General features: G+C 44.8%; 1 protein-coding gene across 1 annotated transcript in view; it reads right to left on the bottom strand.

Annotated features, from left to right (window-relative positions):
- The window catches only part of ryr3 (ryanodine receptor 3), a 268,014-nt gene that overhangs the window by 34,977 nt on the left and 214,737 nt on the right, over window positions 1-18,300 (bottom strand). The window contains 12 exon segments of the mRNA XM_042319182.1: window positions 1,029-1,166; window positions 1,563-1,622; window positions 2,413-2,580; window positions 2,992-3,084; window positions 3,196-3,283; window positions 3,630-3,775; window positions 4,162-4,256; window positions 4,722-4,920; window positions 6,472-6,590; window positions 6,853-6,983; window positions 16,508-16,589; window positions 17,757-17,995. Of these exon segments, the coding sequence (XP_042175116.1) occupies window positions 1,029-1,166; window positions 1,563-1,622; window positions 2,413-2,580; window positions 2,992-3,084; window positions 3,196-3,283; window positions 3,630-3,775; window positions 4,162-4,256; window positions 4,722-4,920; window positions 6,472-6,590; window positions 6,853-6,983; window positions 16,508-16,589; window positions 17,757-17,995 (1,558 nt within the window).

Consider the following 18,300-nt stretch of genomic DNA (forward strand, 5'->3'; position numbering starts at 1 on the left):
AGACATTACATCTTATGGACATTACGTCTCATAGACATTACATCTTATGGACATTACGTCTTATGGACATTACGTCTTATGGACATTACATCTTATGGACATTACATCTTATGGACTTTACGTCTTATAGACATTACATCTTATGGACTTTACGTCTTATAGACATTACATCTTATGGACATTACGTCTCAAAACATGACGTCTTAAAACATTCTGTGGATGTAAATTTGACTCTTATAATCCACACTGACTCTTATATTCCACACTTTGACTCTTATAATCCACACTGACTCTTATATTCCACACTTTGACCCTTATAATCCACACTTTGACTCTTATAATCCACAATTTGACTCTTATAATCCACACTGACTCTTATATTCCACACTTTGACTCTTATAATCCACACTTTGACTCTTATAATCCACACTTTGACTCTTATAATCCACACTGACTCTTATATTCCACACTTTGACTCTTATAATAGACACGGACTATTATAATCCACACTTTGACTCTTATAATCCACACTTTGACTCGTATAATCCACACTTTGACTCTTATAATAGACACGGACTCTTATAATCCACACTTTGACTCTTATAATCCACACTTTGACTCTTATAATCCACACTTTGACTCTTATAATCCACACTGACTCTTATATTCCACACTTTGACTCTTATAATAGACACGGACTATTATAATCCACACTTTGACTCTTATAATCCACACTTTGACTCTTATAATCCACACTTTGACTCTTATAATAGACACGGACTCTTATAATCCACACTTTGACTCTTATAATCCACACTTTCTCTTATAATCCACACTTTGACTCTTATAATCCACACTTTGACTGTTATAATTGTATTACTAAATCCTTATTCTGTACTTTGTATTTGATGCTGTGTTTGTAAACAGGGCACCCTTGTAAAAGAGACATATGTCTCAGTGAGAAAATCATGTCATCACGTAGTAAACAACAGACTTTATAGAGTTGTAACTGTTGACTGTAAGGGTACCTGCTCCAGGTGAAAGACTGCAGCGGAGATGTTTTGTATTCTGTCCACAGTTTGTTCTGGGTCTGCATGTTCCTCACTCCCCACCACCACCACATCCTTATACAGGTTCATCTGCCACTGCACTGCCAGGTCATCAGACTTCACACACACACACACACACACACACACACACACACACACACACACACACACACACACACACACACACACACACACACACACACACACACACACACACACACACACACACACACACACTATAATTTGTCCATTTACAATGTTAAACCATATCAACATAAAATCAACAACATATTATGTTTTTTTCAGTTGGTGTCACTGAAACTACATCTACATTTTTTATTTTATTTTTTACATATGCTTCTGCATCTGAATGTCCTGGTCTGCTGAATACATGTGAAGGAGTAATGCAGAGGTTACAGACCACACTTTCCTGGGGCGCAGAGAAATGACCAGGGGAGATACAAAGTGTACACTGTGTGGAATATCAGATCATTTTACATTTCCCAAGCCTACCTTGTCCTGAAGATGTAGGTTCTCACGCAAGTGATCCTTCACCTCATCGTCTGTGTCTTTCTGTCGGAGGGAAACAGGATGGAGTGAGAAACTACTCGGAGTGAGAGAATGGGTTAAAAACATCCCAAAATGGCTGGGGATAGGCCTGGATATCTGTGAAAATAAACGTAGCGGGATCACACATCAATACGCTACTTCACATGATCATTGAAGACTTTAGTAATATGACAGTATTGTATCTCACCAGACTGTATCTTATCTTGGCCAATGAGATGAGCTCCTGGTCTCCAGGGTTAGAGGGATAATGTAGTATAACTCACCAGACTGTATCTTATCTTGGCCAATGAGATGAGCTCCTGGTCTCCAGGGTTAGAGGGATAATGTAGTATAACTCACCAGACTGTATCTTATCTTGGCCAATGAGATGAGCTCCTGGTCTCCAGGGTTAGAGGGATAATGTAGTATAACTCACCAGACTGTATCTTATCTTGGCCAATGAGATGAGCTCCTGGTCTCCAGGGTTAGAGGGATAATGTAGTATAACTCACCAGACTGTATCTTATCTTGGCCAATGAGATGAGCTCCTGGTCTCAAGGGTTAGAGGGATAATGTAGTATGACTCACCAGACTATCTTATCTTGGCCAATGAGATGAGCTCCTGGTCTCCAGGGTTAGAGGGATAATGTAGTATAACTCACCAGACTGTATCTTATCTTGGCCAATGAGATGAGCTCCTGGTCTCCAGGGTTTGAGGGATAATGTAGTATAACTCACCAGACTGTATCTTATCTTGGCCAATGAGATGAGCTCCTGGTCTCCAGAGTTAGAGGGATAATGTAGTATAACTCACCAGACTGTATCTTATCTTGGCCAATGAGATGAGCTCCTGGTCTCCTGGGGTGCACATGTTGAGTCCGATGGGCAGCATCTTCTTCAGTGCGGCTACGATCAGAGAGGTCTGGACAGAGTACAACTCTCCACGCCGCTTCTTGTGCTTCCTATCCTGGTCACCACCTGACTGTGGAGAGACAGACAGGAAGAGAGAGAGATACACAGGGAGAGAGAGAGATACACAGGGAGAGAGAGAGAGAGACAGACCGGGAGAGAGAGATACACAGGGAGAGAGAGAGAGAGACAGACCGGGAGAGAGAGAGATACACAGGGGGAGAGAGAGAGAGAGACAGACAGGAAGAGAGAGAGAGATACACAGGGAGAGAGAGAGAGACAGACCAGGAGAAAGAGAGATACACAGGGAGAGAGAGAAATCCTGGTTGGAAGATTCCTGGAATTGTCAGGGAATAAGCAGGTATATCTGGAAGCCTCCACCAGGATTTCCCGACAACCACAGTGAGAGCGCTTCTGCGAATGTCTTTCTTTACTCACTACTGGCTAAACGAACTCCTGCTCCGTCCTCCTGCTCCGTCCTTACCTTGGACATCTTGGTCTTACGTTCCCCAGTCAAGAAAGACAGGTTGTTGATTTCATTCTGAACCACAAAGTTCTGCTCTTCCCTTTTGAAGTTCTGTCCACCGGGTCAGATGGTAAAGAAGGAAAGAAACGAGAAGAATCTTCAAACAGAACTTGAAAATAAATGAACTCACTGTATGTAGTATTCTAATGTGAAATGTCTTACGTGTGATTTGCACCAGAGAATGAAGATCTCAGCCACCATGGTGAAGAGCTCGTTGGACTGAGCATCAGGCCTCTTCAACCATCTGGACCTGGTGGGAGTTTGACAGACGTTTTCATGAGAAGTGGACTAAAGAAGAGGTGAGGCCATAGTAACCATGTGTTGTGTTATGTAGCCTAGAGTCCAGGATATGCATTGGGGGAATCTGCAGGTAGCAATCTCAAATAAGAAAGATTGGATCCATGTTATCTCACTATGATCTCCTGAAATAAATAAAAGGACAAATAAAAATAAAATACATCTAATTCCATACAAGTACAGTACTGTACACCGTGTTATTCTAAATGAATTCAGTGAACATTTTGTCAAGGCCTGCAGATTTCCCAGAACCCAAACAACAGATGTGTGTGTTGGAAAGGCTGGCTGGGTTATACAACCTGTTGTTGTCCATGTAGCGGATGAGCATTGGGTAGAAGGCGTACAGGTCTCTGCAGAGGACAGCAAACTCATCCAGAATGAGAAGCTCAGCTTCCTGAGTATCTCCTTTAATGTCAGCCTTCAGCAGCTCCTCCTCTGCCACCACCTGGGGTTATAACATAGTAATAACACATAATAACAGTTATAACACATAATAACAGTTATAACACCTTTACAACATAGTAATAACAGAAGCTCGGTTTCCTGAGTGTCTCCTTTAAAGTCAGACTTCAGAGGCTCCTCCTCTATTGCCCCCTGGGGTCAGGGAACTACGTAATCACTCAAAAGTGATTTTCCTTAATGGCCGTGCGCTAGCCTTGCTGTACTGCCAAGTCTTGTCATTGTGACACCGAACAATAACATAGGAGTTGGCAGGTTCACATTGGGATTCAAGCTAGTTGTGTGATTGATTCTTGTGAATGATTCATAGAAAAGGAAAACAAACAAATGGACAGCAGTCCAAAGAATACGTTTCAATTCCTCTCATCTCACCTTGACTGTCTTCTTCCTGAGTTTCTCTAGAGTGGGCAGGAAGTGACTCTTCAGGAGGTCTGCTGCAGCCTTACAGATGATTGGCTGAGAGTAGACTGCAATGATACCAACGAAACCAATCAGATTTCGTCTCACTGAGGAGTTGTGACACTACACTCCCAAAAAGTTGAATTTCACTTTGATTAAAAGAGTACGTCTGGGTGCTACGACCACGGCGTTGTGGTTATTATTCACCATTCATCACAACGCCAAACATGACCAACTAGGTTCAAATGCGGGTATCCTGCCTGCAATGAGACTGTATTAGCCCGTTGAGCTAAAGCCTACTCACTGGGCACAGACATCAATTCAACATCGATTCCACGTTGGTTCAACGTAATCACATCGAAATGACATGGAAACAACGTTGATTCTACCAGTGTGTGCCCAGTGGGTAGGCATCGACTCATGGAGTTAATGCAAGTCTTCCATTCTAAGGCAAGGTTCCTCAACACACGAGTTCACCAAAACCTCCTCTGATAAAACGTTAGCCCTGAGGTAATAATAACCCAGTATCCCACCTGCGATCCTCTTCATCCAGGGAGCGTCATCGATGCCCAGGTTGTTGTTGAGGATCTTGAGGATGTTCCCCAGGATGATGCTGAGGTGGTTGGAGCACACGGTGGTGCAGCAGGCGGTGTGTGGAGCAGAGTTCTCTGTTCCTCTCTCCCACCAATAGGACAAGTAGTTACACAACATGGGCAGGATCACCTCAATCACCTGGAGGGAATGGGGATGGGACGGCACCATATTAAGCGCTAACCACAATATTAAGCAATATCACCATTGTCAGAATATTAAGCTATATCACAATAAATTGTGATATTAAGTTATACCACGTAATGCCATCATGCCAGAGGTTATGTTAATCAAGGAGTTGCAGTCAATCAAGGCTCTAGCTTTAATGAGTTCCTTTGGGGAGGAGGAGGAGGAGAATCCGGCATCATGGTGAAAATAAATGGTCGTACATTCTCTGTGTTCTATCGCACGTGCAACGATGTCAGACGAAGAAAACTCTGTTCGTTGTAACAAGTAACGTGCCTTTGTTGTTGTAATGTCGCAAACGAACGCGACAGCTTCACCGCTGAGGATTCCAGCTTTAAAATAGGGTTCACTGTCTAAAGAAAAGCTCTCTTGTAATATGAACAGCTGTAGTGATAACAACAGCTGCAGCTGTACATAGTCTATCGGTAAATAGCCCACCCAATTTACCTACCTCATCCCCATACTGTTTATATTTATTTACTTTTCTGCTCTTTTGCACACCAGAATCTCTACCTGTACATGACCATCTGATCATTTATCACTCCAGTGTTAATCTGCTAAATTGTAATTATTTGCCTACCTCCTCATGCCTTTTGCGCACAATGTATATAGACTCTCTTTTTTCTCTACTGTGTTATTGACTTGTTAATTGTTTACTCCATGTGTAACTCTGTGTTGTCTGTTCACACTGCTACGCTTTATCTTGGCCAGGTCGCAGTTGTAATTGAGAACTTGTTCTCAACTAGCCTTCCTGGTTAAATAAAGGTGTTCTCAACTAGCCTACCTGGTTAAATAAAGGTGTTCTCCACTAGCCTACCTGGTTAAATTAAGGTGTTCTCAACTAGCCTACCTGGTTAAATTAAGGTGTTCTCAACTAGCCTACCTGGTTAAATAAAGGTGTTCTCAACTAGCCTACCTGGTTAAATAAAGGTGTTCTCCACTAGCCTACCTGGTTAAATTAAGGTGTTCTCCACTAGCCTACCTGGTTAAATTAAGGTGTTCTCAACTAGCCTACCTGGTTAAATAAAGGTGTTCTCAACTAGCCTGCCTGGTTAAATAAAGGTGTTCTCAACTAGCCTGCCTGGTTAAATAAAGGTGTTCTCAACTAGCCCACCTGGTTAAATAAAGGTGTTCTCAACTAGCCTTCCTGGTTAAATAAAGGTGTTCTCAACTAGCCTACCTGGTTAAATAAAGGTGTTCTCAACTAGCCTACCTGGTTAAATAAAGGTGTTCTCAACTAGCCTTCCTGGTTAAATTAAGGTGTTCTCAACTAGCCTGCCTGGTTAAATAAAGGTGTTCTCAACTAGCCTACCTGGTTAAATTAAGGTGTTCTCAACTAGTCTACCTGGTTAAATAAAGGTGTTCTCAACTAGCCTTCCTGGTTAAATAAAGGTGTTCTCAACTAGCCTACCTGGTTAAATAAAGGTGTTCTCAACTAGCCTACCTGGTTAAATAAAGGTGAAATAAATAAAAAATAAAATAAAAAACAGTCCATGCCCTCCTGACCTGTGGCATCTCTGTGTATCGTGCTCCAGACTCTGAGATGTCGTTGATGTCCTTCAGAAGGCGATCCAGACGAGGCACCTCTGAACACATCTCCTCCACAGAGTCAGGCATACTCAAGACTACACAGAGAACAGCACACAGTTAGCCATACACCGTTAATAAACATAGGGCTGGTTTCCCAGACATTGATGAAGCCTGGTCCTGGACTAAAATGCATGGTCAAGGACTTGGCCCCGTGTCCAGGAAAACGGCCCTGACAGTAGAACTAAGGATGTAGTGGAGGTCAATGCAAGGGCATACGGGTTGTAGTCAAGCATAGATTGGTTCTGATAAATTGGTAGTGTTATGATACAGTATTGCGACTGCAGAGTAGTGACTTACTGGCCCTCTCTCGCGGTGTCTTGGTGTTGAAGACAGACAGGGGGTTGTGAGCATTGAGATCAGGCTCCAGGAAAGCTACAGGCATGGCTCCTACCAGGGTGGCCAGACACTCCCCTAGGGCTGGAAGGTGCCTGGAGGGAACATACAGAGACATTAACACACACAGAGACATTAATACACACAGAGACATTAACAAACACAGACACATTAACACACACCGAGACATTAATACACACAGAGACATAAGTACACACAGAAACATTAACACACACAGAGACATTAACACACACAGAGTCATTGACACACACAGAGACATTAATACACACTGAGATAAATTGATGATAAAATGATTGTGGGGGCTGTCTTGTCAGACTTCAGTGCAGCTTTTGACATTATCGATCATAGTCAGCTGATGGAAAAACTTGTGTTATTGCTTTACACCCCCTTTACACCCCCTGCTACAGTTGATGTTCAGATGACCAGATTCGTCATTTCCTTGCAGACTTGTTTACCAACCTTACTTTGCTACATGACAACTTTACGGTTTTTACTTTTTAATTACCGTTTATATTTTTAGTTTTTCCCTCATTCAACTTTTTTTCCCCATTCAACTTTTTCACTCCGGACACTTTATCTGGACGTGGTTCGTCAGGACCTCCAACAGCCGAAGCTAAGTAGTAACATTAACATGATGCCTTCTAATTGCAGTCGCTGTACTCATAATATACAGGAGAACGATCGCCTTACGGTGAGGATAGCTGTGCTGCAAGCCCAGCTTCAGACGCAAGCGTTAGGCAAGGGTAATTTCAGTGTAGGAAAGGATGAAACAGCGTCTGTGCCACCAGTAAGTACAGATAGTAATGTTAGTATAAATCCCCTCGCACAGTCCCCGCAGCCGGACAACTTTCTCATGGCTTCTGGAGGGAAATGCTGTAGGAATGCTCAACCGGTGTCGCTCATTCAGCCGACAGAAACTTTCAACCGGTTCTCCCCATTAAGCAACGGTTTGGAGTTTGAGGCCGAGCCTTCCCTTGTCTCTACTCCTCCCGTTACGGGGTCTGAGACGCCGAAGCTTCCCACCATTAGCTCTGACAAATTGAAAACCCTAGTCCTTGGCGACTCCATTACCCGCAGTATTAGACTTAAAACGAATCATCCAGCGATCATACACTGTTTACCAAGGGGCAGGGCTACTGAAGATAGTGCTGGCTAAGGCTAAAACTGACAAGTGTAGAGAATATAGAGATATTGTTATCCACGTCGGCACTAACGTTGTTAGGATCAAACAGTCAGAGGTCACCAAGCGCAACATAGCTTTAGTGTGTAAATCAGCTAGAAAGATGAGTCGGCATCGAGTAATTGTCTCTGGCCCCCTCCCAGTTAGGGGGAGTGATGAGCTCTACAGCAGAGTCTCACAACTCAATCGCTGGTTGAAAACTGTTTTCTGCCCCTCCCAAAAGATAGAATTTGGAGATAATTGGCCTTCTTTCTGGGACTCACCCACAAACAGGACCAAGCCTGGCCTGCTGAGGAGTGACGGACTCCATCCTAGCTGGAGGGGTGCTCTCATCTTATCTACCAGCATAGACAGGGCTCTAACTCCTCTAGCTCCACAATGAAATAGGGTGCAGGCCAGGCAGCAGGCTGTTAGCCAGCCTGACAGATTAGTGGAGTCTGCCACTAGCACAGTCAGTGTAGTCAGCTCAGCTTTCCCCATTGCCTCGACCTAGGTTGGGCAAAACTAAACATTGCGGTGTTCGCCTTAGCAATCTCACTAGGATAAAGACCTCCTCCATTCCTGTCATTATTGAAAGAGATTGTGATACCTCACATCTCAAAATAGGGCTACTTAATGTTAGATCCCTCACTTCAAAAGCAGTTATAGTCAATGAACTAATCACTGATCATAATCTTGATGTGATTGGCCTGACTGAAACATGGCTTAAGCCTGATGAATTTACTGTGTTAAATGAGGCCTCACCTCCTGGTTACACTAGTGACCATATCCCCCGTGCATCCTGCAAAGGCGGAGGTGTTGCTAACATTTACGATAGCAAATTTTAATTTACAAAAAAATATATGTTTTCGTCTTTTGAGCTTCTAGTCATGAAATCTATGCAGCCTACTCAATCACTTTTTATAGCTACTGTTTACAGGCCTCCTGGGCCATATACAGCGTTCCTCACTGAGTTCCCTGAATTCCTATCGGACCTTGTAGTTATAACAGATGATATTCTATTTTTTGGGGATTTTAATATTCACATGGAAAAGTCCACAGACCCACTCCAAAAGGCTTTCGGAGCCATCATCGACTCAGTGGGTTTTGTCCAACATGTCTCTGGACCTACTCACTGTCACAGTCATACTCTGGACCTAGTTTTGTCCCATGGAATAAATGTTGTGGATCTTAATGTTTTTCCTCATAATCCTGGACTATTTTATTACGTTTGCAATCGCAACAAATAATCTGCTCAGACCCCAACCAAGGAGCATCAAAAGTTGTGCTATAAATTCTCAGACAACCCAAAGATTCCTTGATACCCTTCCAGACTCCCTCTGCCTACACAAGGACGTCAGAGGACAAAAATCAGTTAACCACCTAACTGAGGAACTCAATTTAACCTTGCGCAATACCCTAGATGCAGTCGCACCCCTAAAAACGAAAAACATTTGTCATAAGTAACTAGCTCCCTGGTATACAGAAAATACCCGAGCTCTGAAGCAAGTTTTCAGAAAATTGGAACGGAAATGGGGCCACACCAAACTGTAAGTCTTCCGACTAGCTTGGAAAGACAGTACTGTGTAGTATCGAAGAGCGCTCACTGCTGCTCGATCATCCTATTTTTCCAACTTAATTGAGGAAAATAAGAACAATTCAAAATGTATTTTTGATACTGTCGCAAAGCTAACTAAAAAGCAGCATTCTCCAAGAGAGGATGGCTTTCACTTCAGCAGTAATAAATTCATAAACTTCTTTGAGGAAAATATCATGATCATTAGAAAGCAAATTACGGACTCCTCTTTAAATCTGCGTATTCCTCCAAAGCTCAGTTGTCCTGAGTCTGCACAACTCTGCCAGGACCTAGGATCAAGAGAGACACTCAAGTGTTTTAGTACTATATCTCTTGACTCAATGATGAAAGTAATCATGTTCTCTAAACCTTCAAGCTGCATACTGGACTTAATCCAAATAAACCTCTGAAAGAGCTGCTTCCTGTGCTTGGCCCTCCTATGTTGAACATAATAAATGGCTCTCTATCCACCGGAAGTGTACCAAAATCACTAAAAGTGGCAGTAATAAAGCCTCTCTTGAAAAAGCCAAACCTTGACCCAGAAAATATAAAAAAACTATCGGCCTATATCGAATCTTCCATTCCTCCCAAGATTTTTAGAAAAGCTGTTGCACAGCAACTCACTGCCTTCCCAAAGACAAACAATGTATATGAAATGCTTCAGTTTGGTTTTAGACCCCATCATAGCACTAAGACTGCACTTGTGAAGGTGGTAAATTACCTTTTAATGGCATCAGACCGAGGCTCTGCATCTGTCCTCATGCTCCTAGACCTTACTACTGCTTTTGATACCATCGATCACCACATTCTTTTGGAGAGATTGGAAACCCAAATTGGTCTACACGGACAAGTTCTGGCCTGGTTTAGATCTTATCTGTCGGAAAGATATCAGTTTGTCTCTGTGAATGGTTTGTCCTCTGACAAATCAACTGTAAATGTCGGTGCTCCTCAAGGTTCCGTTTTAGGACCTCTATTGTTTACACTATATATTTGACCTCTTGGGCAATGTCATTCGAAAACATTGTTAACTTTCACTGCTATGCGGATGACAGACAGCTGTACATTTCAATGAAACATGGTGAAGCCCCAAGATTGCCCTCGCTAGAAGCCTGTGTTTCTGACATAAGGAAGTGGATGGCTTTAAACTCGGACAAAACAGAGATGCTTGTTCTAGGTCCCAAGAAACAAAGAGATCTTCTGTTGAATCTGACAATTAATCTTGATGGTTGTACAGTCGTCTCAAATAAAACTGTGGAGGACCTCGGTGTTACTTTGGACCCTGATCTCTCTTTTGACAAACATATCAAGACTGTTTCAAGGACAGCTTTTTTTTCTACGTAACATTGCAAAAATCAGAAACTTTCTGTCCAAAAACTATGCAGAAAAATGTATCCATGCTTTTGTTACTTCTAGGTTAAACTACTGCAATGCTCTACAGGCCTCCTAATTGTCCCTAGAATTTCTAAGCAAACAGCTGGAGGCAGGGCTTTCTCCTATAGAGCTCTATTTTTATGGAATGGTCTGCCTACCCATGTGAGAGACGCAGACTCGGTCTCAAATTTAAGTCTTTACTGAAGACTCATCTCTTCAGTAGGTCATATGATTGAGTGTAGTCTGGCCCAGGAGTGTGAAGGTGAACGGAAAGGCTCTGGAGCAACGAACTGCCCTTGCTGTCTCTGCCTGGCCGGTTCCTCTCTCTCCACTGCGATTCTCTGCTTTTTTCTAAAGTATTTATATTTACTTCGTATCTGGAATCCCTCAACTGAAGCTAGCCAGCTAACTACCTACCTACCAACACTATCAGTTAGCAAACCATTGCTAGCGGACATCAGCTAAACCTTTAGCTCGGAAAGCTCTTGCCAGTTCGAACAACGTGACTCAAACCAGAGCATAACGGACCTATTTCACTCCATATCCCCGGATTCCTACCGCAAACTCTGAACATTTTCATCTGGATCTTCGCAACCAGCTAACCGCAATCCCAGGTGACCACTCCTGGATAGCGTTTCCATCCTGGAGCAAGCACCAATTAGGTTGAAGCTAACCCGGCAAGGGCTCCTGTGCTACCACCGAAGCCCACTTCATGGGCTACAATATCCGGACCCCTTCTACTGCCGGTACGGGGCACGGAACCCCGCCAATCCTCTATGACTGGAATACCGACAATCTGCCCGAGGATTCCAACAGGCTTCCCAGGCGTGACGCCCACTGAAGGCCCATTCTGCTAACCTGCTAGGCCTACTAGCTACTTAGAGCTACTTGGAACCCTACTAACTCCACAACTGGTCTATCGACGTCACCGCACAAAGAGGCAAAAATAGACTTGCCCCCATTGCGACGTCCCCCAAAGGCTAACTTGCTAGTCCCGCTCTACTAACTGCTAGCTTGCCTGCCCCGGTCTGCTAACTGCTAACCCCTGCTAACTGCTTGCTTGCTAACCCGGTCTGCTAACTGATAGCTTGCCAGCCTCAGTCTGCTAACTGCTAGCTTGTTTAGCCCCGGCCTACTAACTGTTAGCGTGTTAGCATCGGCCTGCTAACTGTCTGAATCGCCGTGTTCCCAGTCAGCCCAACCACTCACTGGACCCATATGTTCACTTGGCTATGCATGCCACTCTCTAATATCAATATGCCTTGTCCATTACTGTCCTGGTTAGTGATTACTGTCTTATTTCACTGTAGAGCCTCTAGCCCTGCTCAATATGCCTTAACCAACCATGTTGTTACACGTCCAACATATGCAATGACATCATCTGGTTTAAATGTCTCTAGGGACTATATCTCTCTCATCATTACTCAATGCCTAGGTTTACCTCCAATGTACTCACATCCTATCTTACCTTTGTCTGTACACTATGCCTTGAATCTATGCTATCGTGCCCAGAAACCTGCTCCTTTTACTCTCTGTTCCGAACGTGCTAGACAGCCAGTTCATATAGCATTTAGCCGTACCCTTATCCTACTTCTCCTCTGGTGATGTAGAGGTTAATCCAGGCCCAGCAGTGCCTAGCTCCACTCCCCAGGTGCTCTCTTTTGTTAATTTCTGTAACCGTAAAAGCCTTGGTTTCATGCATGTTATCATTAGAAGCCCAATTGTTTGGGTACAGCTGTCAGAGCAGCTCACAGATCACTGCACCTGTACAAGCCCATCTATCTGCCTACCTCATTCCCATACAGTATTAATTTATTTATTTTGCTCCTTTGCACCCCAGTATCTCTGCTTGCACATTCATCTTCTGCACATCTACCATTCCAGTGTTTAATTGCTATATGGTAATTACTTCACCACCATGGCCCATTTATTGCCTTAACTTCCTTATCCTACCTCATTTGCACTCACTGTATATAGACTTTTTGTTTACTTTTGTTCTACTATATTATTGACTATGTTTTGTTTATTCCATGTGTAACTCTGTGTTGTTGTATGTGTCGAATTGCTATGCTTTATCTTGGCCAGGTCGCAGTTGCAAATGAGAACTTGTTCTCAACTAGCCTACTTGGTAAAATAAAGGCGAAATAAAATTAAAATAAATAAAGATATCCCTCTAGTGGTGTGAGGGCTGTGCTTTGGCGAAGTGGGTGGGGTTATATCCTGCCTGTTTGGCCCTGTCTGGGGGTATCATTGGATGGGGCCACAATGTCTCCTGACCCCTCCTGTCTCAGCCTCCAGTATTTATGCTGCAGTAGTTTATGTGTCGGGAGGCTAGGGTCAGTCTGTTATATCTGGAGTATTTCTCCTGTCTTATCCGGTGTCCTGTGTGAATTTAAGTATGCTCTCTCTAATTCTCTCTTTCTCTCTCTCTCTCTCGGAGGACCTGAGCCCTAGGACCATGCCTCAGGACTACCTGGCCTGATGACTCCTCTTTCTGTCCTCAGTCCACCTGGTCGTGCTGCTGTTCCAGATTAAACTGTTCTGCCTGCGGCTATGGAACCCTGACCTGTTCACCGGACGTGCTACCTGTCCCAGACCTGCTGTTTTCAACTCTCTAGAGACAGCAGGAGTGGTAGAGATACTCTTAATGATCGGCTATGAAAAGCCAACTGACATTTACTCCTGAGGTGCTGACTTGTTGCACCCTCGACAACTACTGTGATTATTATTATTTGACCATGCTGGTCATTTATGAACATTTGAACATCTTGGGCATGTTCTGTTATAATCTCCACCCGGCACAGCCAGAAGAGGACAGGCCACCCCTCATAGCCTGGTTCCTTTCTAGGGAGTTTTTCCTAGCCACTGTGCTTCTACACCTGCATTGCTTGCTGTTTGGAGTTTTAGGCTGGGTTTCTGTACAGCACTTTGAGATATCAGCTGATGTAAGAAGGGCTATATAAATACATTTGATTTGATTTGATAACGTGGACAACGAGTTACTTGTCTAACAGAACACAGAGGGTGTTTTTTAATTGAAGCCTCAATTATAATCCAGTTAGAATCAGGAATTCCCCAGGGTAGCTGTTCAGGTCCCTTGTTTTTTTCCAATTTTTAATAACGACATGTCACTGACTGAGTAAAGCCAGAGTGTCAACACTATACACGTCAGCTACTACAGCGACTGAAATAACTGAACAGAGAGCTGCGGTTAGTTTCAGATTGGGTGGCAAGGAATAAGTCAGCCCTAAATATTTCTAAAACTAAAAGCATTGTATTTGGAACAAAACACTCACTAAACCCTAAACCTCAACTAAATCTTGTAATAAATAATGTGGATGTTGAGTACTAGCTAAGTAGTATGCAGTAGTAGCTAAGATGGGGAGAAGTCTGTCTATAATAAAGCGATGCTCTGCCTTAACAACACTATCAACAAGGCAGGTCCTACAGGCCCTAGTTTCTACCTTCTTAACAACACTATCAACAAGGCAGGTCCTACAGGTCCTAGTTTCTACCTTCTTAACAACACTATCAACAAGGCAGGTCCTACAGGCCCTAGTTTCTACCTTCTTAACAACACTATTAACAAGGCAGGTCCTACAGGCCCTAGTTTCTACCTTCTTAACAGCACTATCAACAAGGCAGGTCCTACAGGCCCTAGTTTCTACCTTCTTAACAACACTATCAACAAGGCAGGTCCTACAGGCCCTAGTTTCTACCTTCTTAACAACACTATCAACAAGGCAGGTCCTACAGGTCCTAGTTTCTACCTTCTTAACAACACTATCAACAAGGCAGGTCCTACAGGCCCTAGTTTCTACCTTCTAGACAGCACTATCAACAAGGCAGGTCCTACAGGCCCTAGTTTATACCTTCTTAACAGCCCTATCAACAAGGCAGGTCCTACAGGCCATAGTTTCTACCTTCTTAACAAGGCAGGTCCTACAGGCCATAGTTTCTACCTTCTTAACAAGGCAGGTCCTACAGGCCCTAGTTTCTACCTTAACAGCACTATCAACAAGGCAGGTCCTACAGGCCCTAGTTTCTACCTTCTTAACAACACTATCAACAAGGCAGGTCCTACAGGCCCTAGTTTCTACCTTCTTAACAACACTATCAACAAGGCAGGTCCTACAGGCCCTAGTTTCTACCTTCTTAACAACACTATCAACAAGGCAGGTCCTACAGGCCCTAGTTTCTACCTTCTTAACAACACTATCAACAAGGCATGTCCTACAGGCCCTAGTTTATACCTTCTTAACAACACTATCAACAAGGCAGGTCCTACAGGCCCTAGTTTCTACCTTCTTAACAACACTATCAACAAGGCAGGTCCTACAGGCCCTAGTTTATACCTTCTTAACAACACTATCAACAAGGCAGGTCCTACAGGCCCTAGCTTTGTCGCACCTTGACTACTGTTCAGTCGTGTGGTCAGGTGCCACAAAAAAAGGACAATTGGCTCAGAACAGGGCAGCACGGCTGGCCCTTGGATATACACAGAGAGCTAATATTAATAATATGCATGTCAACCTCTCCTGGTTGAAAGTGGAGGAGAGATTGACTTCATCACTACTTTTATTTATGAGAGGAATTCACATGTTGAATGCACCGAGCTGTCTGTCTAAACTACTGGCACACAGCTCGGACACCCATGCATACCCCACAAGACATGCCACAAGAGGTCTCTTCACAGTCCCCAAGTCCAGAACAGACTATGGGAGGCACACAGTACTACATAGAGCCATGACTACATGGAACTTTATTCCACATCAAGTGACTGACGCAAGCAGTACAATAGATTTTAAAAAAAACTTATGGAACAGCAAAGACTGTGAAGCAACACAAACATTGGCGCAGACACATGCATACACACACTTAGTACTGTAGATATGTGGTAGTGTAGGGGCCTGAGGGCACACAGTGTGTTGTGAAATCTGTGAATGTATTGTAATGCTTTTTAAATTGTATAAACTGCCTTAATTTTGCTGGATCCCAGGAAGAGTAGCTGCTGATTTGGGAGCAGCTAATGGGGATCCATAATAAATACAATACACACAGAGACATTAACACACAGACAGAGGCATTAACACACACACACACAGAGATTAAGACACACAGAGGTTAACACACACAGAGACATTAATACACACAGAGACATTAATACACACAAACACACACATTTAAAGTAGACATGAGTACATTGCTGTGCCATAGCACTCTGAAGGAGAGACTTAGGGGACAATGGAATTCAATAAAAAAAGTGTCTTTATTGCTAAAACCAGCACGTTTTGGCTTTTCATTATTTAATTTTTTCTTCTTCACTTACAGCACTCAAACGTGACTTAGAGTACACCACAGTTCAGACATGGTCATTTTTCTAGTCAGTGTTGGATGGCGTTTTCCTTCTCCAATTATCCAGAGAGATTTAATCACTCTCATTCCATCTCCTGCTCCTACTGTACCTCCTTAGATGTGGTGAGGCCTCATACCTCTCCATGAAGATGTGTTTCCCCGTGCCCAATGAGTAGAGACACGTCACAATGCGATAGCACGACAGCTGGACATCATCCACTGGAAAAGGCAACACACACAGGTCAGATTTCCTAGAAACCCCCAGCCGTTCTAAACCTCTCCTCGGGACCCCCAGCCGTTCTAAACCTCTCCTCGGGACCCCAGCCACTCCCAAACCTCTCCTCGGGACCCCAGCCACTCCCAAACCTCTCCTCGGGACCCCAGCCACTCCCAAACCTCTCCTCGGGACCCCAGCCACTCCCAAACCTCTCCTCGGGACCCCATCCACTCCCAAACCTCTCCTCGGGACCCCATCCACTCCCAAACTCTCCTCGGGACCCCATCCACTCCCAAACCTCTCCTCGGGACCCCAGCCACTCCCAAACCTCTCCTCGGGACCCCAGCCACTCCCATACCTCTCCTCGGGACCCCAGCCACTCCCAAACCTCTCCTCGGGACCCCAGCCACTCCCATACCTCTCCTCGGGACCCCAGCCACTCCCAAACCTCTCCTCGGGACCCCAGCCACTCCCAAACCTCTCCTCGGGACCCCAGCCACTCCCAAACCTCTCCTCGGGACCCCAGCCACTCCCAAACCTCTCATCGGGACCCCATCCACTCCCAAACCTCTCCTCGGGACCCCAGCCGTTCTAAACCTCTCCTCGGGACCCCAGCCACTCAAAACCTCTCCTCGGGACCCCCAGCCACTCCCAAACCTCTCCTCGGGACCCCCAGCCACTCCCAACCTCTCCTCGGGACCCCAGCCACTCCCAAACCTCTCCTCGGGACCCCAGCCACTCCCAAACCTCTCCTCGGGACCCCAGCCACTCCCAAACCTCTCCTCGGGACCCCATCCACTCCCAAACCTCTCCTCAGGACCCCCAGCCGTTCTAAACCTCTCCTCGGGACCCCCAGCCACTCAAAACCTCTCCTCGGGACCCCCAGCCACTCCCAAACCTCCCCGGGACCCCGGCCACTCAAAACCTCTCCTCGGGACCCCCAGCCACTCAAAATGTTTCCTCGGGACCCCCAGCCACTCAAAACCTCTCCTCGGGACTCCCAGCCACTCCCAAACCTCTCCTCGGGACCCCCAGCCATTCAAAACCCCGAGAAGAGGTGTGGAACGGCTGGGGGTCCCAGAGGAGAGGTTTGAGAACCACTCGACTAGGGGACTCACACATGGTGCAACCAGTGTAAATATATTAAAATAACATCAAGGCTAACTCACCCAGCAGGCCGACTCCAAAGTTGTGCATGGTGACATGTTCGAACAGGGCTGTGAGGATGGGCAGCAGAGCGGTGGTGGCGTAGGTGATGTTCTGGGACAAGCCCTTCATGTGGCTCCGGGACTGGCTGAACTTCCCCAGCTTCAGCATCTCCAGAGTCTTCTCTAGGTCCTCCGCTGCATTCTCAAATAATGTCCTGACCCCAGCCTTCACCATCTCTGAGCCTGACTTCATCACCGTCCTGGGAGGGGAGGAAGAGGACAAAAGGAGAGGTGTAAGAACGACAGAACAGAAGGAGAGGTGTAAGAACAACAACACAGAAAAATAAGCGTAAATGATTCTCCTATAATGACAAAAGGACGCTCTGCACAATCAAATCTAAGCTTTTGGTCAGTAATGACCTTCGTAAGAGATTCTCCTCACACAGGAGAAGTTTATTTCCACAGGGGGTTTATTTCCACAGGGAGTTTATTTCCACAGGGAGTTTATTTCCACAGGGAGTTTATTTCCCATTGAGAGCAAACCCTCTTTCACAAGGGAGCCCTG

Source organism: Oncorhynchus tshawytscha, unplaced genomic scaffold (assembly GCF_018296145.1).
Source record: "Oncorhynchus tshawytscha isolate Ot180627B unplaced genomic scaffold, Otsh_v2.0 Un_contig_388_pilon_pilon, whole genome shotgun sequence".
Lineage (NCBI taxonomy): Eukaryota > Metazoa > Chordata > Actinopteri > Salmoniformes > Salmonidae > Oncorhynchus > Oncorhynchus tshawytscha.